The 23,193-nt window shown below is 45.4% G+C and overlaps 2 protein-coding genes across 6 annotated transcripts in view; one reads left to right on the top strand and one right to left on the bottom strand.

Annotated features, from left to right (window-relative positions):
- Window positions 1–7,045: 7,045 nt before the first annotated feature.
- FPGT (fucose-1-phosphate guanylyltransferase) lies at window positions 7,046–23,156 on the bottom strand. Of its 3 annotated transcripts, none has more exons than XM_081866553.1 (4): window positions 22,999–23,156; window positions 13,108–13,275; window positions 11,263–11,355; window positions 7,046–9,501 (listed from the first exon to the last, which is right to left on the bottom strand). In XM_081866553.1, exons 1-4 carry the CDS (start codon window positions 23,036–23,038, stop codon window positions 8,051–8,053), a joined length of 1,752 nt encoding a protein of 583 aa, XP_081722679.1. In that variant the 5' UTR covers window positions 23,039–23,156; the 3' UTR covers window positions 7,046–8,050. The 3 variants fall into 3 exon arrangements, with proteins under 3 accessions (XP_081722679.1, XP_081722678.1, XP_081722680.1); XM_081866552.1 differs by lacking the exon at window positions 22,999–23,156 and adding an exon at window positions 17,960–18,222; XM_081866554.1 differs by lacking the exons at window positions 13,108–13,275; window positions 22,999–23,156 and adding an exon at window positions 17,960–18,222.
- LRRIQ3 (leucine rich repeats and IQ motif containing 3) overlaps window positions 13,090–23,193 on the top strand; it is a 54,449-nt gene continuing 44,345 nt past the window's right edge. Inside the window, exon 1 of one of the 3 annotated variants that reach the window (XM_081866546.1) lies at window positions 13,090–13,198. The gene's annotated coding sequence lies outside the window, so the exon portion shown is untranslated. Of the gene's footprint in view, window positions 13,199–15,928; window positions 15,952–18,345; window positions 18,381–23,193 lie in introns of those variants that run through there. The other 2 variants (XM_081866550.1, XM_081866542.1) reach the window with 2 other exon arrangements.

The following is a 23,193-nucleotide window of genomic DNA, read 5'->3' as shown; positions in this document are numbered from 1 at the left end:
TCGGACGAGGCGTCGCCCCTCGGAGTCCTTTAACGAACTACCCTTCAAGCATTGGGGGAGGTGATGGCGTTCCTCCCCCCCAACCTCATCTGCATGATAATACCCCGGCCAATGCCTACCGCCAAAACCAAGGGAGTTGTGACGATTTGCTACGAGGTAGGCGAAAAAACCAAGTGGCTCACAAAACCAGCCAATTAGCCAAATGGAAAAACTCCTACCAGGCCCCTTGCGGTGACCAGCCGAAGCCCATAGCAAGGTCAGTGGCAAAACCTAAAGGGCGGGTGGGTGGGAAACCGCGTCGTCTCCAGGGAAGAAAGGGGGCGAGCCAGGGGCTGCCCTGACCTTAAGTGGCCCTACGAAGGCCCGCCCCTGCCGCCAGCCGATTGGCTGGCGCCACAGGGTATGCTAATTGGGGGAATCCCTGTCTCCCGCAAGGCTGACGCCAGCCTCGCGAGAGCGAGTGTGGGCGGGGTCGTGATTCCACAACCCCCCCTCCTCCTGAAGATCGGAAGGGGCATTCTAAAGCTAAGGTGGCTGTTTCCCTGTTTCCCTATCATGTCTTGCTCAAGGAAAAACAGGGGAAAGGGCCTCTCTCTGTGTACAAACAGGGATATGTGGAGACAGGTCACCATTGTCTGATCCCAAGCTCTAAAGAGTTTTAAAGATCAAGACCTTATTTCCCCCCTGAATATTATAGCAATGTATTAATAAAAATATGATGTGGGATTCTGTGGCTCTGAAATTACAAGTTACCCACTTATCCAAGAAACGCAAAGGGACTTATTTCTGAAAATACTGTGCTGTATGTCACATTTCCATGGCCACATTTGTGTTACTATTTAGCTGGATGCTAGTGAGGACCGGCTCCCTCTATGACTGTTGTGAGTGAGTGAGTGGTGAGTTTCTAAGTGCATCATGAGTGCAAGTCCATCATTACCAGTCATATGGTCAACAGAGCTAAAGACAGACAGGAATTAAAAATAAATCAATACATCGCTGCATTTTAATGGTGTGAATTAAAAAGCAATGATCAGAGCCAGGCTCTAAAGCTGTGATACAATTAATTAGTAAGTAATAAACTTTGACAGATGAGCGAAAAAATAATAATTTCTTTACAGTCTTCCTGGAAAAGTTTTTGTTTGTATCATTCATTTTCTACTATGACACACAAAAAACTTTATATTAACACATTACAAGTAACTAATGTTTCCCCTCGAAATGGGGGAAATAATTCCAGGGAAAGGGTTTTAATTCAGAAGTAGCAAACACGCACACACGCACACACAGACACACACAAACCAAAAAACCCCACCCCAGTATTTAATTAAGAATTGTATTTAAAGTAAAATTATGGCTTGCCATCTGAATTGTTAATTCGCTGAGTTTACAGAGGAAACAGGCAAAGGGGAGGAAATGAAAACCGTCACAATCAACAGAGGTATAAAAAAAAATACATGATGGAAAAAGTGAAGTGGATTATAAGTGTGGCAGCCTGCTTAGAGATAAGGAGAAGGGGGAAGAGCAGGCATATCAATCAACTTAACAGAGAAGCTTCTGGAAGGTCAGAAAGGGGCAGGGAGAGTTGCCAGAAGCTATTGGAAGATTTCAAGTTGTGTGTTAAGAGAAAAAAACTGTAGGCGATTTACTGAATTGGTACTTGCTGCTGCAATGCTCAGAAACATAAGGATGTAATCTTGAAGAAGAGGTTAGAATGGAGCTGAGAAGACACCAGCATCAAAGAGCAGTAACTAAACCTGACAAAGAGAAGGAACGAAGCTCAAACAAAGAAACCAACAGATCTGCTTTGAGATTTTAAGTAAATTGTGATAAAGCTGTAAGATAGAGCAGCTGTATTAGTCCCACAGTACAAGAAGCAGAAAGGAAGTGAGGCAGCACTGCTTACTGCCCAGAATTTTACAGGCCCAAATAAGAATTCTGCTTTCTTGGCCAGTTAAAAGAATTAGACGACCTAAAGGTAGAAAAACGCCTGAAAAATGTCGGCCAATATTTTGTCAACCTGTCCTAGCATGCACAATCACACTGAGGGATTTATTTTGGTTTGTTTCCCATATATGCTACCCAATAACAAAAGTCCTCTGGGTGGCTAATGGTAAGATTTAAACTATTGGATGATGATCCAACAAAATCACATTCTGAGTTGCCCCTCTGAAATTATGGGCAACTCCATCTATTTCAATGAATCTACTCTGAGTATGCCTTATCACCAACTTCAAGGTATTGTTGAAATTAGCAAACTTGCTGGTTTATTCTGTTATCATCCCGGAAGGATTGTAGCAAGTTGACGTTAAATGGGTAATATTTCACAATATTTAACTTATGAAACACTTCACCAATTTAAAAGTTCTATTTTCAATTTGCCTGTGACCACCTTACAGAGACAGTTACAGTGGTACCTCAGGTTAAGAACTTAATTCGTTCTGGAGGTCTATTCTTAACATGAAACTGTTCTTAACCTGAGGTACCACTATGGCAAGGCTTTCCCAGTCCAAGAATGGACATAGCTGTTGAACCAGCCTCTGTTGGTTAAAAAAAAACACACACTTCCAGACACTAAGGCAATCTGAGCCTCCAGAGCTGGATATGGAAGCATCCCCAAATTGTGAATCTGCTCCTTCAGGATGAGTGCAAGCACATCTAGGATAGGCAATGGAACAATTTCTCGGACACAGGAAGCAATTACCCAAAGTGTCTCCGTCTTGCCAGGATTCAAGCTCAGTTTGTTTTCCTCATCCATTTCACCACTGTGTCCAGACAATGGCCCATGGATTGCACAGCCTCTCCTGATTATGGAGAAACAGAGCTTAGTATCCTCAGCATACTGATGGCACCTTGTCCCAAAACTCCTAATGACCGCTCCCAATGGCTGAATGTAGCTGCCAGGGTCCCCCAAAGCTCTCTCCCAATGCTACTGTCTAGACTTGCTCCTAAAGGTAGGGTTGGAATACAGTGCCCCTAATTCCCATTTCCTGGAGCCAGCCCAGGAAGATGCCACAGCTGATGGCAAAGGGTAACCAAGGCCAACTCAGTTCCATGATCAGGCCTGAAGCCAGACTGGAATGGATCTAAATAACCTGTGTCCTCCAAGAATACCCGCATCTGTCCCACCACAGCCCTTTACACCACCTTTTCCAAAAGCAGGTATTAGCAACTGGTCACTAGCTGTTCCAATCCAAAGGGTCCAGTGTACTCAATACTGGCCCCAGAGGGACCAATTGTGTGCCTCAGTATAAGACAGCTTCCTATGTTCCTAAAACAAAAAATGATTCTCTATTGTAGGGAAATATGTTCTGCTCTCAGAAACTATATATATATCAAAATAACCATCCTTTGTTTTCTCAGGGAAAAGACAATTTGCAGTTATTATGGGGGTTTTCAGCAGGAGTTGCCAAAAGGTTTACGAAATGAAGCTGGCAAGTATCTCTCTGCATGTTTGCCAATATATTTTATTATACTTATTACACTATTTACATTCGGCTTTTCCAAATACAGTTCGAAATGACCCAAATAAGGGCTGAATACAAAACACACCATGCTTTTAACAAGCATTAAGAAAGGACACGTCTTTCTTAACCTCTGTGAAGTCACTAAGGTTCCCACAGTGTAGCAGGAATTTTCTCAGGCCCAAAGAAAACATTGGGAAAGGCCTCAGCCTGCAACTGCTGATAGGCTCCTTTGGACCTGCTTGTTTGATTAGTTCTCTCATCTTCTCCTTCTCAACTTTCCAATGCTTCTAGGATATGCAAAATGCATTTTTATTGCTTATTTTTTTGCTCTGCACATCTATGCCGAGAGCATTTATACAGGTGGTCGAAAAGAACAGATTGCTCTGCTTCCTCGCCCTGTTTCTCGGCGTCAAGACTTTACTATGCACAGCGTGGGGCTAAACAGACAGCAAAACAGGCCTCCAGGACTTGTCGTCTAGAAGATTTGATAGCAGAAAGGAAAAGCTGGCTCTCTCCCTTCACGCACATGTGAGCAAGCACAAAAAAAGGATTTTCATCACAAGAATGAACGTGCAGGTTAGAAGGGAGTTCCATACGATCCATAGGGGTTTTTTTTGGTTGGGGTGAGCCTGTCTTTGCTGATAATACATATGAAAAATGAAGGGAGGGTGGTTTTTTCTTTTTGTTTTGCTATGTGGGATAGAAATGGTCTTCATTGTTCAGGCATTCCTGGCAGATGGGAGACCATGAATCTTGCAGCAGAGACATGGGAAGGGATACTCTTTGATGGAGTACTGGGGATTTCCAGTTGATGACTAGCATATATTTTTTCAATGTAACCCCAGCACTGTAGATTGCCTGTAAATGCCCATACCCATACCCTGAAGTGCCAGAACCACACCACGTGGTGATGACATATTGCCTTTCTCCATTACAGTGGTACCTCGGGTTACATACGCTTCAGGTTACTGACTCCGCTAACCCAGAAATAGTACCTCGGGTTAAGAACTTTGCTTCAGGATGAGAACAGAAATTGTGCAGCGGCAGTGGGAGGCCCCATTAGCTAAAGTGGGTGCTTCAGGTTAAGAACAGTTTCAGGTTAAGAACTTAATTCGTTCTGTAGGTCTGTTCTTAACCTGAAACTGACCTCCAGAACGAATTAAGTTCTTAACCCGAGGTACCACTGTATACCACTCACACTGCTATTTTGCTTCATAGTGCACTTGAGCTGGATGAAGTGTTTTCGTGTTGGTACCAATCAGTTAGCCAGCAGGAAAGGGGCGCTCCTGACAGGATGGAGTTAATCTAGAGTTGATATGAAATATTGCAAATTACACAAAAATGGCCCCAGATTATTCTGGACACAAGCTCATACGACCTACAGTTTTCCAGTACCTGAGCCAGCCTATTCCTATTCCAACATTCACATGTTTGCAGCTTTCCACAAATCAAACGGAGTCATGCAGATGAAAAGCTTTGAAGGTCCAGCAGAAAGAAATGATCTCTCTTTCCCTCTCCCACTGCCCCACACAATACCTGGAAGGATGCAAAAATTGCTTTCTGATGCAATTAATTCCAAAACTGAAAGGTGCAGGGCGGAGCTCGGGGTACAGTACTTGCAAAAACTGTATATGAAAAGGTTACATTAAAATTTTTACTTGAATTGCATGCGTTTCGTACGTCTACTATTTCTATCAGACATTTACTTGTTATGCATAGTAAACACTTATTTTCCTGATACAGTAATACAAAAAGGATGAAATAGTTTGAATTCCTTGAATCCAAATGCTGTATTTAATATTCCGGTTCTATAAAGCATGTGTCAATCTTGTAGTTAAAGCTGTTGAATGAGTATTTGCATGAAAGACGGCTGGAATGAAAAAAGCTTTGGATGATTACAAGAAACAGAAATTTTGTAATAATGGAAAAGGGATTTGGTTTATGAGTCTCATTGTTAGATCTACCAAGGTAAAGCATATGTGCGCATCTATAACTAGATTGCTTCTCTTTTAGCCTGAAAAAGTAGCCAAAAGGAAAGTCTTACAAGCAAATGACCCCCATCTAGCTAGGGAGCATATGTACCTGATGAGGAACTGCATATGCAGACAGGTGCTGCATGTGTGATTCTAAGCCTAATCTAGTTGTATGGACTGGCTGTGCAAAACTCCAGCCAGAAAACTGGCAAATAGTGCCAACTGGCTTTTCCAGAAGGAGGCTGGATTTAGCCTTTCCCTCAACAGCTGACTGGCAACATCCCTGATTATTCACAGGGGACTACATTCAGGCAGATGAATGAGAGTGAAAAGGCAGAATTACTGGCAACAGTTTCCTTAAAAATGGTTGCAGACAATTAACTAAGCCAGTGGTTCCCAAAATCTGTACACAAAGCATCCCATTCTAAACTCACTCACCTGGATATAAAATCCAGGACTTACTTCTATGTAAAGATGTTTGATTGCGACCCGAGAATACTCACCTGTAGTATTTTGAGTACCGTATTTTTCGCCCTATAGGACGCACTTTTCCCCCTCCAAAAATGAAGGGGAAATGCGTGTGCGTCCTATGGGGCGAATGCAGGCTTTCGCTGAAGCCTGGAGAGCGAGAGGGGTCGGTGCGCACCGACCCCTCTCGCTCTCCAGGCTTCAGGAGAGCCGCAGCGCCAGTCCCACAAGGTCGGGGGACAGCGGGGAGGCGGAACGCCGCCATCCCGCTGTCTCCCGATGTGGTTTGGAGGCTGACGGCGGGGAGACGCATGCTTCTCCGGGCTGCCAGCCCCGCAAGCTCCGGGGACAGCTGGGAGGAGCAGCGCCTCCTCCCTCTGTCCCCGGACCTGATCTGCAGGCGGGCGGCGGGGAGAAGAGCGCTTCTGCCCGCCGCCTGCCCCGCAAGCTCCGGGGACAGTTGGGAGGCGCAGCGTGTCCTCCCTCTGTCCCCGGACTTGATCTGCAGGCGGGCGGCGGGGAGAAGAGCGCTTCTGCCCGCCGCCTGCCCCGCAAGCTCCAGGGACAGTTGGGAGGCGCAGCGCGTCCTCCCTCTGTCCCCGGACCTGGTCTGCAGGCTGGCTGCGGGGCGAAGAGCGCTTCTCCCTGCTGCCGGCCCCACAAGCGCCTGGGGGGGAATAATTTTTTTTTTTCTTTATTTCCCCCCCAAAAAACTTGGTGCGTCCTATGGGGCGAAAAATATGGTATGTAAATAATCTACTAGTTGGCTAAGGTCACAATGTAACAAGTCGCTGCTTAGCCTTTGTGACTGCACTTTTTTTCAGAATTCACTTGTAGGAAAGTTCAATAGAAGAAAGCTGCACAGACAAAACCACACCAAATCCCACATACTGTATTTTTTGCTCTATAAGTTGCATCAGACCACAAGATGCACCTAGTTTTTGGAGGAGGAAAACAAGAAAAAAAATATTCTGAATCTCAGAAGGCAGAACAGCAAGAGGGATCGCTGCGCAGCGATCCCTCTTGCTGTTCTGGCTTCTGTGATAGCTGTGCAGCCTGCATTTGCTCCATAAGACACACACACATTTCCCCTTACTTTTCAGGAGGGAAAAAGTGAGTCTTATAGAGCAAAAAATACAGTAACTTTCCTTTGGTTATGGAGCAATTTCATTTTTTGTTTTATTCATATCCTTCTTTCGCATCAGATAGAAGTTCAAGGCAGTTTACAAAGATGTTTTAAAATCATAACAGAACAAAAAAACTAACCAAGAACATAAAAGACAGAAATAAAAAGGCAGCATATAAACATAACAATATATTAAAAGCCAACCGTAATTGAAGCCAAATACTTTAGTGGATCAGTCTGTAATCCTGAACACTGGATCCTACAGAACTCAGTGGAGCTTACTTCTAAGTAAACTTGCTTAGGACTGTAATGCACAGCTTGTGCCTAAAAGATAATAATGAAGCCACAGCCACATATATTTGAAAAATAGGGATGGTAGTGTTAAGAGTTCACATACAAAATGTGGAATGGTACTGTGAACTTGCACACCAGCTGTCATTCTGATGTCTCAGTGTTTGCTCAATGAAGATTCTCCAATCCCATCCAAATAACTTTATTGTGCTAGTCATTGGCCACGGCAAATCTGAATCAAGACTAAATGCAAGCAAAAGGGATGAAGATTATACAGACATGATCAAATGCACAATTGTTTTCTCCACTTAAAACAAACCAGCCCGAGAAAAGGTAAAGTGTTGCAAGAGGTAATATCCTTCTTTGAAAAAGTTTGATTGAAAACCACTTAAAACTTCTAATTAATAAGTTCTGTTCCCCACTTGAATTAATAAAAACCAAAAACATAATAATAATAATGGACAGCTATTTGCCTCTTTGTGTTTTCATAGATGTGAAATATTTCATTAATTTTTTCATCAAAAGAATAGTTTATCTGCATTTTTTTGCATTATTAATGTTATGCTACAATAACACTGTTAATGCAGTTTCATTATTTCTACTTCAATGAAAGACAGACGGAGGAAAAATGTGTGTGCTGCTTGCTTCTGGGTTTCTGCAAGCTTGAAAGCAATCAATCCTCTTCAAATTAAAGAACGGGGGGAAATGTTAACACTTCCATATACTTTTCACAAATCAGATTCCCTTTTCAGTTTCTGCAGACTGATTTCTTCATAGAGCTGATGCCTGAACCTCAGCATGTCTTCTACATCTTTATGGCGAAGCATTTCCTCAACAGACAAGAGCTTAAAACCATTCAATTTAAAAGGCAACGTGTTCTGCGCAGAGTTTAAAATCCCTAAAGACACTCTCAGTGAATCACTTAAAGTGGAGCAAATAGGGAAAAGCCGAGCTGTCCATAACCCTCGACAGGTCTCATCACCAGAAAAGAGCTCGTCCGAAATTCTCAGGCCCCAGAGCTCTAAGCACTGTCCAAGGCTGATTCCCAAAAAATTGATTAAGTGAGTATCTGCCAAATCTGTCACTTTCTTTTTCAAGTTGTCTTCTGTACCAAACGCCATGCTCACATACATTACTTCTCCATCAATCCTCACGCTTAGTGTAGCTATGAAAGTGTTTGGAGGTATGTCTGCTTTTGTATCAATATAACAGCCACTGATGATGCTGTTTGTTCCCACTGAAACCTCTGGTCCCAGCCAAGAATATTCAACTACTGAGCCAGGTGAAACAGAACACCTTGGACCGAGTATACTGTGAATGATACATGCCGATTTCCCAGTGTCCTCCACGCTGTCTGGACAGATGCTAAAAACATTTGGCATCAACCCCATTTCTGATTTCAACTTCCTATCAGACGTGAAATGAAACAAATATTCGCAAGTCGTCCCAATGTGATAGAATTTGGAGTTATTTAAGAGTACAACATTGAGTGGCAATCCTTTTAGAAGTTCAAATATTTTCTCCCTTATTTCCACTAGGCCCGACTCTTCTTTTGTGACGTTTTCCATGTTTCTTGCATAATTTGGTGTTGCTCCGGGCCCTAATGCCTGGAGAAAGTCGCCATAGGCATCTATTTCACAGCACAACACGCCCATCTGTTTATAAAAGGCCAGAAGTAGTTTTGCAGTGGTGTGATCAATGTAAAATAAGCTATCTGTGTACACGCACTCAGAAATGACATTGGAGTTTCCCTGTCCTCCAGGAGAAGATGCTGGACAATGACCTCTTTCACACACTGCTCCAGACTGACGCATCCTTGCAATGCTAGGCTTATGCAGGAAACAGTGGCAAGATCTGTATTCGAGCTGTCCCTTTTCTGTCAAAAGTGATGCTGGCTCCAACACAAACACACCGTGAGTCGTACCAATGGTCAAACTGGAAGGATGGGCTAATGCAGTAAACCCGGGCTGATCAAACCTTATGAATTCTGTTGCTCCAGTACTATAAAGTTCAATATCATCGGCACAAGTAATCAGGATGCCTGGATTCATATGGAGGGGGAAATCAATGTACATAGCCAATTTTAAATCCAGCATTTGATAAACCGGGTCCCCAAAAGGCAAAGCTGTGAAGATTTTCCCCAGAGCACTCGCATTTGGTAAACGTTGACTGTAGCCACCTTAAAAAATAAATAAATAAAAGTAACTTTTACAATATGCACACAGGTGTTCATGCAGATACACATAATTTAAAGGATTTCATAAGTTATATAACATTCCACCTAACCATTTTTGTGTGTGTGATTGATGGTGTAGTCCTGTGAAAACTTTTAAGAAAAACACTGGGGCCTAATTTGAATAGTAGAGTGCTGGGTATCTGGTGGGCAGGGCTTGTGTGTTTTGCTCTGGAATCAGCCCCTCCCTTCAGTGGGTGTTCCGTTATGTTCAGTTAAGAATGTCAGTTAAGAGGGATCAACTGCCTCTTCTTGCAGAATGTACTAAACTGTGTGAGTGAAGGGATATTCCCAGTTTGCCAGGAGGACTGATTTTGTTAATCATACCCACCTCCACAACAAAAACACCATCGCTTGTTAAGAACAACCATTACAGAATTCATTAAATCTGAAGCAGAAAGCCATGCAATGCAGGGGGGAATTTATTTATTTAGATATATAATTTTATATTCCCCCAAGGGCTCAGACCAGGTTACAACATTTACAAAACATGTTTTATTAAACAGGGAAATGAAAGCTGAAATTGCTATTTAAATTATGACTGACACATTCACCTTATACTGTATGAAAGCAACTGGCTCCCCAATCTTAGATGTGATGTATAAACTAGATCAGGCTTCCTTAACCTCGGCCCTCCAGATGTTTTTGGCCTACAACTCCCATGATCCCTAGCTAGCAGGACAAAGTGGTCAGGGATGATGGTAATTGTAGTCTCAAAACATCTGGAGGGCTGAGGTTGAGGAAGCCTGAACCAGACTTTTCTTTTCTCAAAAATGGGGAGTAGCCATTGCTTCTTTATAGCAGACTCTTATATGTGTAACCTGGTATCTATAGCAATTAGGAGGGCCTTCTTTAGCCTGCATCCATCTTGGGACAGGGTCTTCAAGCTGACCTAACGACTACAACATTCAGCCTAATTTCCGTACACTACCTTCAAACTACTTTTTGCAGAACATTTTGCCTGATGAAGAATTCTGAAGAACTTTAAAGCTTGCCACTTTTAAAATAAGGACTTCCACAAACATTGACTTAATTCTGATTTGTTGGCTATAAACTAAAACAAAAACCACCATTTGTGTTCACACAACACAAGCCATATAGCGGCGTGTTTGTGCTGTGCGCTACATCCATTGAGGTGGCGAAGCTGCATGGAGGGCAGGAGGCACATTCACAATCAACCCATGGTTGAAAACAAGTTATAGTATGACATCCAAACTAACTGTATATTGAGAAAGTAATTGTCAACATGCATGTTTATCTGTATGCCCAGATAGAAGATAATCCCATAACCAAGTATATACTATTAAGCATACAACCCATAACATGTTAATGGACAGTCTAGTAATGTGGTTATTACTTTCTGGTGCACTGAAAACTCACCACACACAGGATTGCACCAGATTTCTGAATCCAGTGCTATGTACCATAAGGAAGTTACACCCTGCCCTCTTCAACTTTAGGGGAGTGATAGGGGAGTGAGATTTTATTGGATGCTGGCACTGGCTGTTATATATTCCTTCTCTTCTCCTGCGTAAGGTATTTGCAGCAGATGATGATTCAGATGATTTGACCTAAATAAGCCAATCCAATTTGAGTTTAATTTTGTAGTGGGGAAAACCCCTATTCATCTTCACTGCTATCTTTTCTTCAAGGAAGAAAAACACCCTACATAATGCAAGAGAAGTGTAATTTAAAGGAACAGATTACCAGAATGAATTAATATGACGGTAAAAGAATCCCATTTATCACCATAACGTTCTTCTAAGCACTGAAGGACATGAAGCGTTGATCCACCGTTTCCTACAAAACATTTCAACACATACTTCAATTTAGAAATAACAAGAAGAGGCAATCAATATGCCTTGAGTATTCAGTTCGCTCACTTCTAGTCTGAGATCACTTAACTGGGCTCACATAATAGGATGGAGAGAAATATCTTTCTTTTGAAATTTATGTCAGTTCAAATCCCCTTAAAGCTCACTGGGTGATGTTGGACCAGTTCACCATCTCTCTGTCTAACTTACCTCACAGAGTTACAGTAAAGACAGAATAAGAGTTCCCATGAACTGTCCTGAGCAATTTGAAGAAAGAGTGGGATTCAATAAATGTGATAAAATAAATATATTTACATATAAAGAAGAAAACAACAGGTTTCTGCTTCAAGACTGCTTTCGCTAATACACAATTAGTCTATTTTTATTTCTACCTCACTGACATAAATACAACACATTTATGTTGATTTTTGTTTTACTTTATAGTGACTTGGGTAATGAAAATTTTATATTGAAAATTTACCTCAAAGTTGTCAAGCCCAATGAATAGGACAAAAAAGTTGATGACTGACTGGATAGAATATTTAACTCCACAGATCGGTTTCATAATCAGTCTGAAGGTACACCTGATGCAGTAATATTTATCCAAGACTAAAATGATCATTAACATACTTCTCAAACAGACACAACTTTTATTATGACTAAAATCTGGACTCCCAGCAAGCCTGAGCTCTTTACCCTTCTAGAGTTAGCCATAGTGAAACCTTGGTTGGCTGCAAAGTGACTCAGTGGACTGTGACCTCTCTGTTAACTCTAAAAACAGACTTGGTTGAACAGTATAAAGCATATATAGGACACTTTTGCTAATACAGGAGAAAAGCCTGCTGCCAATAGAATATTTAGTCCAGCACCTTGTTCTCGCGGTGGCCAAAGAAATGCCTATGAGAAGCCTGCAAGCAGGACTTTACCACAAGAGCACTGTCTCCTCCTTAAGTTCCTAGCAACAGGTATTGAGAACCATACTGCCTCTGGCCCAGAGTAAGATAGATGTGGGTTCTTATTTCATAAGGTGGAATTAAATGCAACACTGATTGCTAGCTGGGTTGCTAGCTAAGTACTCCAACCCTTTGTCCAGTTTCTACCTGTAGAAATAGCCTTGGCGTCTTATACACCATAATACATGATGAGAACACACAGATGATAATACCTAAACTAGGATAGACCTTAATGAATCTATTCAACTGTCATGTCGTCCAAAAGAACATCCGTCTCATTAATACAGATGGGAGTTGCACACTTGAATCAAAAGAAGCTTAATAATAGTATTTGAACATATTTTTGGAGGTTTAATTAATATAATTCAGCTTCTAATGGCATTCTGGAAATCTTTCAGTGAAAGAGATACAGCTGTCATAATATGCACCCGAAGGAGAACCTTTTTATCTGTCTGAAAATTAATCAAATTATGCTGAATATTTAAACCACAAACTGGCTCGGTTTCTGCTCATCAGATGACTGGAAAGTTAGCCTTCCAAACTTGAGGCACGAGCCTGCCAAAGTTAAGCAAAATATACTGTTGAGCCATGCTGGGCTCTTATGGCAGTGGGGGCAAGGTACAAGATCAAATTATTGTTATTAAACTTAAGCAAGGTTATGTCCTATGAGTTTTAATGGAAGAAAATGATAGTGCTTATTTGAGCTAGGGTTATGCTTTTAACTTTGCTACAAAGAGCTTATCTGTCATGTTGTCACATTCCCAGGAAATGCGATCAGAACCCACCAATTTTTGGTCCAGGAGGATCCACGAAAACATGGTAATGAACACCGAGCGGGAGTTCCTTTCTTTTCAGCTTTTGGGATAATTGTTGCTGGTAAGCTATTTCTTGTTTCTTGTCAACTGCTGTTATTACAACAATATCCCAAAATGTTCCAGACTGGACCGTTTCACCTGTTTGAAGATAAGAACATTTTATTACAGGAGCTACAATTGCCAAGAGCGCTGAAGCACTTTAAAACGATCCTCTCCCTAATAGACTCTGAGGCTTGGCTCCCATTCCTTACCTTTCTAGCTAAACCAGGGATGGAGAATCTCACACCTGCCGGGGTGCGTGCACAAATGTGTTCCCCTCAGGCTTCTTTACCTGGCTCTTGAGACTCGCTCCAGGTCCTAATAAAGCTATTGGGAAGCAGTTACCCAAGGGTTTCTTCTTGTGCAATGGGCTTTCCCGCCTCTTCTCCTAACACCACCCACAGAAATTGGCTCAGAGGAATTGGAAGAGCCCCAGAACCAGTGGGAGCGGGGGGCATTATCTGACTGTGGATTTTGAAGGTTTACGAACCAACATAGCTTCATCTGTAATCTGGATAGCTCAGTTGGTTAGAGTGTGGTGCTGAGACTGCAGGTTCAATCCCCATATGGGATGCTTACATATTGCAGGGGGTTGGACTAGATGATCCTCAGGGTCCCTTCCAACTCTATGATCTATGCTTTTTGGTACTACAAGTCAGTAGCTCTGCATACAGAATCAGGTGATATTACAATGCCCAGCACAAGCTGCCGCTTTGCCGGTGAGTTTGTGGGGAGGGCTCTTCCCCCTGCAAGCCCATTCTCCACCTTGGGCCTGGGGGCGGGCCCCATATTCCACCTCAGCATATAAGGCTCCAAGGAGGCCTCGGGACATTGCTGCTGCCGCTTTGCCGGTGAGTTTGTGGGGAGGGCTCTTCCCCCTGCAAGCCCATTCTCCACCTTGGGCCTGGGGGCGGGCCCCATATTCCACCTCAGCATATAAGGCTCCAAGGAGGCCTCGGGACATTGCTGCTGCCGCTTTGCCGGTGAGTTTGTGGGGAGGGCTCTTCCCCCTGCAAGCCCATTCTCCACCTTGGGCCTGGGGGCGGGCCCCATACTCCACCTCAGCATATAAGGCTCCAAGGAGGCCTCAGGACGTTGCTGCTGCTGCTCTGCCCTGAGTTTGTGGGGAGGGCTCTTCCCCCTGCAAGCCCATTCTCTACCAGGCCCGGGGAGCGGGGCCCACACTCACCACCGCCACAACTTTAAGGACACTGGTGCTGCTGCAGCAAATGTTTAAAATGTTTTTATATATTTAAAAGTGTTTTAAAAGTGTTTTTACTTTTTGCTTTGTTGTACCACCATAAACGGTGGTTTTTATCCATGTATTTTTATTTTGTTTTGTTTTATTTTGGGTTGGGGTGGGATGGTTGTTGAGTGGGGTGGGGATTGGTTTTGTTTTGGTGTAATTGTTTATTGTTTGCTTGCTTTTATATTTTGTAAATGGAGGCAAGTATGAGGCTTGGGATTCCTAGTGTGGAGGGGTGAGGGAGGTATGGCGGTGGGGGCAGATGTCATAGGCGAAGGGGATCGAGATATGGATATGCTCGTACCCCTTCCAATCTGCGCCCCATCCCGAGAGACGAGGGTAGGGTGAGCAAGGATTACTCACCTCCGTCACTGGTGTTGTGCAATGCCAGGTCTATAGGCAACAAAACCGCCACCCTGCGAGATTTTTTTACCTCGCAGGGGGTCGACCTGGCTTGTGTGACGGAGACCTGGGTGCGCGAAGGGGATACTGTTACCTTACGAGAGATGGCGCCCCCAGGTTTCTCCGTCCTCCACCAGTCGCGGACTGTGGGCCGGGGGGAGGGGTGGCATTATTAATCCGGGAAGATTGTTCTTTCAGGGCTCTACCATCGCCATCGATCCCGACATTGAATGTGTTGGCCTAGTGTGGGACTCCGAGGTGAGCTTGGCTGTCTGGCTGGTGTACCGGCCACCTAGCGCACCAGCAGCCACCCTCTCAGGCCTGCTGGAGGCGGTGGCCGGCTGGGCCTTGGAGTTCCCTAACCTATTAGTATTGGGGGACTTCAACATCCATGCTGATGCCACTCCCTCCTCACAGGCTCTGGACCTGGTGTCTTCCATAGCGACATTAGGGCTCTCCCAGTTTGTTTCGGGCCCCACACATCAAGCAGGCCACACGCTGGATTTGATCTTTGCCGTCGGTATAGATGTGATCATGTTTCCTTCGATGAAGGTGCCACGGTCTGATCACTACGCTCTGAAAGCCAGGATTGACGTTCCACCCCCACCCTTCTTAGGTGGCGAGCCGATTTGGGCTCGCCCGCAGAAGCTGATGGACCCTGATAGATTCCGTCAAGCCTTGCGGGACCTTTCTCCCCCTGGCGACTCATTGACTGAGCTTGTTGAGGGCTGGAATACCCAGCTCCTGGCAGCCATCAATGAGATCGCACCTAAGCGCCCTCTGCGACCCCGCAGAAACCGGGCTCCCTGGTTTACCGAGGAGCTCCGGAAAATGAAGCAGGACATCAGACGGCTAGAGCGACTATGGCGGGGTGCCTGTGACGGAGCTTCAAGAACATCTTATAGGGTTTTTATGAAAATGGAGAACATCTTATAGGGTTTTTATGAAAATGCAATGGAGGCCGAGAAGTGGCTCTGTGAAAGTACAGTATGTGGTTTAGTTGGAGTAGTTATTACTTTTTGCATTAAACTGGGTGTGGCAGGGAGGAAAAATATTTTATTTTTATTTTTAAATGTCTACACAGATCTGATAACTACAACTGCTGAAGTTCGTTCTGCAAATAAAATGTGAGTGATTAAAATCAACCATTCACTAATTAGTTTTGGAAAACAATAACATATCGGGGATTTGTGAAGAGAAATTTGAAGAAGGGGAATGGGGGCAGTTGCCTACCCCCATTGATATAAGAGAAAAGAAGGAATCCTAAACACCAGGCTCAATTTTATGTTTGCTTAATAACCTAAAGGGCTCCCTTCCACAACTATTCCCAAAGGCAAGGAAACCTAGAGTCACTTAAAATTCTGACACACTTCATCCTTTGTCTTCCCTGGTCTTCCCAAGAATAAGAAAGAGCCCTGGAATAAGAAAGGACTAGATATAGCTCCTTGCCTGAGGGAAAGAGCTAGTTTATCCTCTCCTAGCTGACTATTTTTGTTTTATTTTCTTTTTTTGTTTTCAAAACAACTTGGTATTTATCAGGGGACAAGCAAGGAGAATTTGTGGTTTGAGTGTTGACTCCTCCCTTGTGCTGTAAATGCCAGAAGATTAAAAACAAAGACTAAGCACATGCGGCAGCTAAGATACAGGACTGCTTCTCTCTGGCAAGGAAGTATTTCTATTCCTTTGATGACCAACCTGTCGAAAACAGTACCCCATCAAATCTGGTGCTTGCCTTCAAATTACGGCTATTTAGTAATCCCTATCTGAGATTTCTAGCTAGTTCAATTATTGCACCTATACCACACACTTTCTTTCGGAAGCTCAAAACAACTTTCATGGGTTCCCTAGTCTCTCTCCAACTACTGGCCATACGTTGACATGCTTGCTTTACCAATATTAAAGCATCACATTCCTGCATAGTCTCTGCAGATTGATGCACTTACTCAACACAATGTTATAGGAAAATACACTCAGAAAAACCATTTTCACTTATCAGGCATCAAAATAGAGAGAGCTATGGTGTGTGGCTCAGATAAAAGTTTGTGGATTCTGTAGAATTATTGTCAAAATATGTCCCCATTAAGACATGGATGAGAACATACTCCAATGTCATTCCTGCCTCACACTGCTAAATAGAAAGAAAATCCTTGAGACCTCAATTATCAAGTCACTGTACCTCTCACTAATCGTCTGTGCTCTGTCTCACTCGGAAAGGAAGAAGGCATTACCTCTGCCATTCCACATTCCTCTGTTGCATGGCACACAACTAGAGTGACACAACTAGGCAGAAATCCTATGCACATTTACCCAGGAGTAAGCTCATGGAACGAGCTAGGACTTCTGTATAAACATGCATTCCATTGTGCCGCTAAAAACATTTGAACTGCATGTACAGTCTTCAAAATACCTATTTTGGTAAGAGGATTTTGTGTGCAAGGTATTTTTATTTTTTTATTTTTTTTTAAAGAACTGAAGCCTTGTTTTGGAGAATGAAACAACTGCAGTCTCAATCAGATGAGCGTCAGGTGGAAGAGATGGGTAGCAAGCTGGCTGTCTTTAAAGCGAGATGGCAGATATCAAAACCACGCACGTTCTCACTTTTAGAGTTTCTCCTTGTAACGGGATCACCTAACTTCCGGTATCAATGGGTCTCTTTTTGCCAGGCTGGCAGGGTCTGCAATGGGAGAGACTGAGCAGGTTCTACGGGTGTGTCAGCTTTGAAGCAAGAGCTGCAGGACATTATTTTCCTGCGCAAGTTTCAGTCTAGCCTGGGTGGAAACAACACCACCACCACATTTCCCCTCTGTTGTCCCGGACCCTCTTAGAATGGGGACCTGGGTGCGGAGCGCATTTTCTGCCAAGGCGGGCAATGAAAAGGCAGGGAGTTGGAGCTGAGCATGCTCCATTGCATTTGGACCTGCCCTGCAGCACCATTACACATGCAGACCAGAGAGCGGCCCAGCCCTGGCCCTCCCGGCTGAGCCAGTCCTTCCTTTGCACGCAGGGGATACTGCGGGAGGGGAGGCCTTCGCAGTAACTCGCGGGAAGGCTGCTCGCCAGGGGAGGAGCCGGCCCCTGGGTCTGCGCCCTGAGCGCCTCCGGGGCGCAGTGAGTCCCCCAACCCAGCCCTTCCACCTCTCAGCTGCGCGAACTTCTCCAGCCTCTCCCGAGTGGCTGCTCGCAGCAAAACTTCCGCCTCTCCTGCAGCCTGCATCGCGGCAGCGCCTTCTTCTCCGTCTCGCTGCTTCCGGGCTTGGGCAGCAGACCCGCCTCCTGCTCGACTGGGCTGGCCTCGCCAAAGCAGCCCGTTGCTTCGGCGACCAGGAGGCGCGCACATCCCCGCGAAGGCTGCCCAGCGGGATGCGCGCGGTGCCCTTGTCCCGCCATCCCAGCTGGAGGAGGCAACGGAGGTGGGCGGGAAGGGAAGAGCAGGAAGTGGGATCGGTGGGTGCTCCTTTCATTCTGCCTGCAAGGGGGCAGAGGCAGGCGAGAGGCAAAAGCCAGCCGAGCCGTCCCACCAGCACGCACCCTGTATCTCTTACACACCGACACTCAGGTATTCATGGGTTTCTTTTCTTGAGTAATGGGCTGTGTTTTTGAAGTTGCGAACAAACTAACAAGACGACTCTTTCTTCCTCCTCCTTCTCCTCCTCTCTCTCTCTCTCTGTGCCCCCTCCCACCTTTCCACATCTCCCCGCTTAACTGTTTCCTGCCTCGCTTTATAGCCTGGAAAGACACCTTTGGGAAAGACACACACACACACACACACACACACACACACACAAACAAAAAAACAAAACAAAAAAAAACCAACAACACACGGTTGCCTCGGATGCTAGTCCTACTCGGAATAGACTCATTGAAATGAATTAGAAATCCAAACACTAATTAATTAAATGCTTTGATATGTGCTGGAAGCCAACCAGCGTCAAACTGGGAAAACCCAGCCAGATGGGTGGGGTATGTGCGAGATAACGATCTTGATAGCTTGATCGTTGAGCCGTGTACTCAGACAGCTTTACGATCTCAATCAGTCATTTGCAGCGTCCGGCACGCTTCCTTCTAGCTGCGCACCAAAGTCTGCTGTCTCTTTGGCCACGGCTCAGCAGAGTGGCTTACAGCGGTGTAAAAACAGTCTTTTTCTCCCTTGCTCCATGCAAGCATACACAGACAGATTCGTCTATTTACAGTTGTTTATTGAAACATTTCAGCCCATCGCTGCTTGCAGCCATGTCGAAAACATGTCCGTCTCTCTCAAGACACACAGAGAGAACAACAACAAGATACAGTCTCCTCCCAGACTCCTCCCAGCTTCTAAAGCTGACGTCGGAAAGTGACGCACAGTTCAGAACACTTAACCAGTTAAGTTCTGAACTCCCACACACCCCCTTGCGTCGCTTTCTGACAAAACCTGTGTAACATCTTCAGCAACACCCTGTGAGATCAATCCCTTCCCCAATGCCTTGCGCCCTACCTTGGCGTACCTGTTGGGCATCTGTGGAATCACCTCACAACTCTCAGAATCGCACTGTGCGAAACTTACCCATGTACCTGTGGCCTGGTACCTCTCAGGTGGAATACCCTTGGTTGTGCGACTGGATCGCCTAGGCACAAACTCTGGTGTTTCCTCTGGCTCACTGTCACCAGCAGGTGTGTCCTCTGCATCACGGGTTTCCCCCTCTGACTTAAAGCGTCTTCGAATCCTCTCCATTACACTTACAGGAGAACTAGGCTCACTCTTGGGCTGTCCTCTCCTAACAACTTGTGGAGACGCCCCACCCTGCTCCTGACCCTGGTCAGTGACCTGGTCGTCATCAGCAGACTCAGCCTCTTCTTCCTCTGCCTCATCAGAACTGTCTTCTGGGTCAGAGAGACATTCTGAAAGAACATCACGCCTGACAGGAGTCTTTGACTTTACATCCTCCTGACGGAAATCAGCGTGTTTACTGATCAGCACCTTACTCTGATCACCTGACGGATAAGCAAATCTCCAAGCACGAGCGTCTGGCTCATACCCACAGAAGATCATTTTCTGGACTTTGGCTCCATCTGGCCCTTGCAAAGCCTTAGGCACAGGGACAACCGCAGGAGATCCAAACTTGCGCAGAAAGTGAACCTGGGGTTTGCGGCCATTTAACAACGAGTACGGTGTGTCACCTACCAGTGAGTTGTAGACACGATTCCAGGTGAACGACACACATCGGATTCCCTCCAGCCAAAACTTTGGAGGTAACCTGGCGTCTTTCAGCATCACCTGTCCAGCCTTAACCAGAGCTTCACTTCTTAGCTCCGCCACCCCTCTCTTACTGGGTGAAGTAACTGTGTGACGTATCCCTCTTCTGTGAAAGAACTGCTGCAAAGCAGAACCAGTGTACCTATCATTTCTGTCACTGACGATCGCTCGAACCCTGGTGGAGAATCTCTGTTCCACCCCCTCAACCCAGCTCTTGATCAGCTGTGCTGCATCGTCCCTGGATTTGAGACCGTGGGTCCAGGTGCTCTGCGAAAAATCATCCAAAAAAGTTAGCAGAAACCTGGCCCCTCCCAGACTTGGTTCCTTGACAGGACTGGCCAAATCTATGTGAACCAGCTCAAAAGGTTTAGTGGTTACCCGTTCCACCTTTGGGTAACTGCACCCTTTCACCTTTGCTTGCTTGCAAGTGTCACAGTTAATGGCACTTCTGCAATCTCGAATCTTACAACCTGTGGAAACCTCGGGTAGAACCTGCAAGTCTTCTACAGAACCATGAATGGTTCTCCCATGCCAAACACAAGCACATGACACATGAGCGGGAACTGTAGCACGCTGGTCGGGAACTGTAGCACGCTGGTTGGGAACTGTAGCACGCTGCGCCTGTGCTCTCTCAACCTTCCCCTCACCCCCAAGAGACGTTTTAAGAATGAAAAGATCATTCTGCCCCTTCTTAACCTCGGCAAGTACCCTCTCCCCTCTGGAGATTGTGCAGACATCATTTTCAAAACAAACTTTGAACCCCTTACTTAACAAATAAGGCACAGATAACAAACAATGATCCGCCTCTGGGACGATACAAAAACCCATCTGTTCCTGCAAAACAGAAAAATAGGCATTAGCAAACTTATAAGTCTTTTGTCCCTGTTCTTTTGGAAATGCCGTGCAATTCCACATCTTGACTGCAGGGGTCTCTGGAACCATGTTGCGGTTAGCTGTTGAGTCAAGAACAAAGGCCATTTCAAAACTTTCCATCCTGCCGTCTTCGAACAATGCCATACTCGCAGAGACTTGATAAGCCCCTTCCTGCTGTTTACCACGACCACCTGGCTCAGTTCCACGCCTGCCTGTCGTCCCAGGCCTGTTACCATGGAAACCCGCTTGATTCCCATGAGAAGTGTCCTTGCAAACATCCTGCATCGGCTCTGTGCTCCGGTGGGGGCAACTGCCATGCAGACGTTGTACTCCAGTGGAAAAACACTGCCCGGGGCTCCTCCCAGCTGGCCTGGCCTCCCTTCTCCTGGAACGGCACCTCCCACCAGCCTGGCCCCTGCTGAAGTTGCTCTCCGCTTCAGCAACAGTGGAAAGTTTCTTAAACTTGCCTTTGGAACTCTTCGCCCCCCCGATCTGCTCAACAGTGCTCCTTGAGACTGAAGTACCGGGAACTGGGGCCGCAGCCATCTTGGGGCTCTCCATTTCTTCTCCAGGGCCCTGGCCTCCTGCTGCAGTTTCACACAAACTTCGCAGCACATTCCAGGCAGCCCCTGGTGTCTGTACACCTTCTAAATGGGGTCTCAGTGAAGCATCAACGCATGCTCTGAGCATATTCAGCTCTCTCTGCATTCTCTGCTTGCCATCTCCAGGCACCGCAGATTCACAGCCTGCTTCAGCTGGCTCTGACTGGCTTCCTTCCCAAAGCCCAGTGACCAAGAACCAACCCCTGACTCTTCTGCTCCAGGTTGCCCAACTTGTTAAAGTGAGCTTTTCCACCGGCATATCTTGGCTCTCTGCCATTTTCTTCCCGTTCTCCCAAGGGGGCCCAAGCTTACTTACGATCAGGTACAGCTTCTCTGCCTCACCCTTCCGTGGAGAAACGACAGCAGCTGCGTCTCAGCTTTTAGCTCCAGCCAGCTCTCTGTATCTCAGCAGCAATCTTGCCTCTCGGAAGCAGGCAAAAACTCCCTCTGCTTCCCGGCATTAGGCTAGACTCAAGGAATGCAGCTTCCAACCTCCAGCTAGCTTCCGTGCCGACTTCAAAGCGTTCCTGGAGCTCACACCGACTGTTTTACGAGCGTTACTGACCTTCCATAACCTGTGCGAGATAACGATCTTGATAGCTTGATCGTTGAGCCGTGTACTCAGACAGCTTTACGATCTCAATCAGTCATTTGCAGCGTCCGGCACGCTTCCTTCTAGCTGCGCACCAAAGTCTGCTGTCTCTTTGGCCACGGCTCAGCAGAGTGGCTTACAGCGGTGTAAAAACAGTCTTTTTCTCCCTTGCTCCATGCAAGCATACACAGACAGATTCGTCTATTTACAGTTGTTTATTGAAACATTTCAGCCCATCGCTGCTTGCAGCCATGTCGAAAACATGTCCGTCTCTCTCAAGACACACAGAGAGAACAACAACAAGATACAGTCTCCTCCCAGACTCCTCCCAGCTTCTAAAGCTGACGTCGGAAAGTGACGCACAGTTCAGAACACTTAACCAGTTAAGTTCTGAACTCCCACAGGGTATAAATAATACTTGTTTATTATTAAGTATTATGCTTAGGTAGGAATAACTAGCTGCACCAATATAAGACGGGGAACACTTGGTTCACCAGCTGTATATGTTAACAGGATCTAGGAGTCTTAGTAGACCACAATATGAGTTAACAATGTGATGGTGCAGCAAAAGAAGCTAATGCTATTCTAGGCTGCATCAACAGAAGTCTAGTCTCTAGATCAAGAACCACTCTACATCATCATCATCATCATCATCATCATCATCATTATTGCCCTCATCCAATCAGTCATTATTTTACTACCAGCTTTGGTTGGACCTTGTGGTTCTAATTTAAACAAACCCCAAACACCCCTCAAATAAATACCACAATCTGTCCACCCCTGACGTACGGAACACAACGTCTCTCTCTTTCCAGGCTGTGCTGTATAGAGGGTCGGTCGTGGAAGAAGCAGCCACCTCATACATCCTGCCCACCTGCTTTTTCTCCCTCTGGAACAGGGATTGGCATGCACATAGTCCTAATATTAATGCATGCGAAAGATAAGAAGAACAAATCCACCAAGGAATCAGGGATATCTTTTGCAGGCAAAGAACATGCCCTGCCACTGAGATAACAGCCCTTCCCAGTGATCTCAAGGGAAGAGAGGGTGGCCTGGAATGCTGGGAGAA

The sequence above is a fragment of the Podarcis erhardii genome, assembly GCF_964252035.2.
Source record: "Podarcis erhardii genome assembly, chromosome: 6".
NCBI lineage: Eukaryota > Metazoa > Chordata > Lepidosauria > Squamata > Lacertidae > Podarcis > Podarcis erhardii.
This window is presented reverse-complemented; position numbering and strand designations above follow the sequence as displayed.

Coding starts and splice junctions, on each gene's coding strand:
- FPGT (XM_081866552.1), bottom strand. CDS start 18,161: ATGTGCGCGCCTCCTGGTCGCCGAAGCAACGGGCTGCTTTGGCGAGGC. Junction 13,276..17,959: donor GAAGTTCGCGCAGCTGAGAG/GTGGAAGGGCTG, acceptor ATCTTCAAACAG/GTGAAACGGTCCAGTCTGGA. Junction 11,356..13,107: donor TCCTCCTGGACCAAAAATTG/GTGGGTTCTGAT, acceptor AATGTTTTGTAG/GAAACGGTGGATCAACGCTT.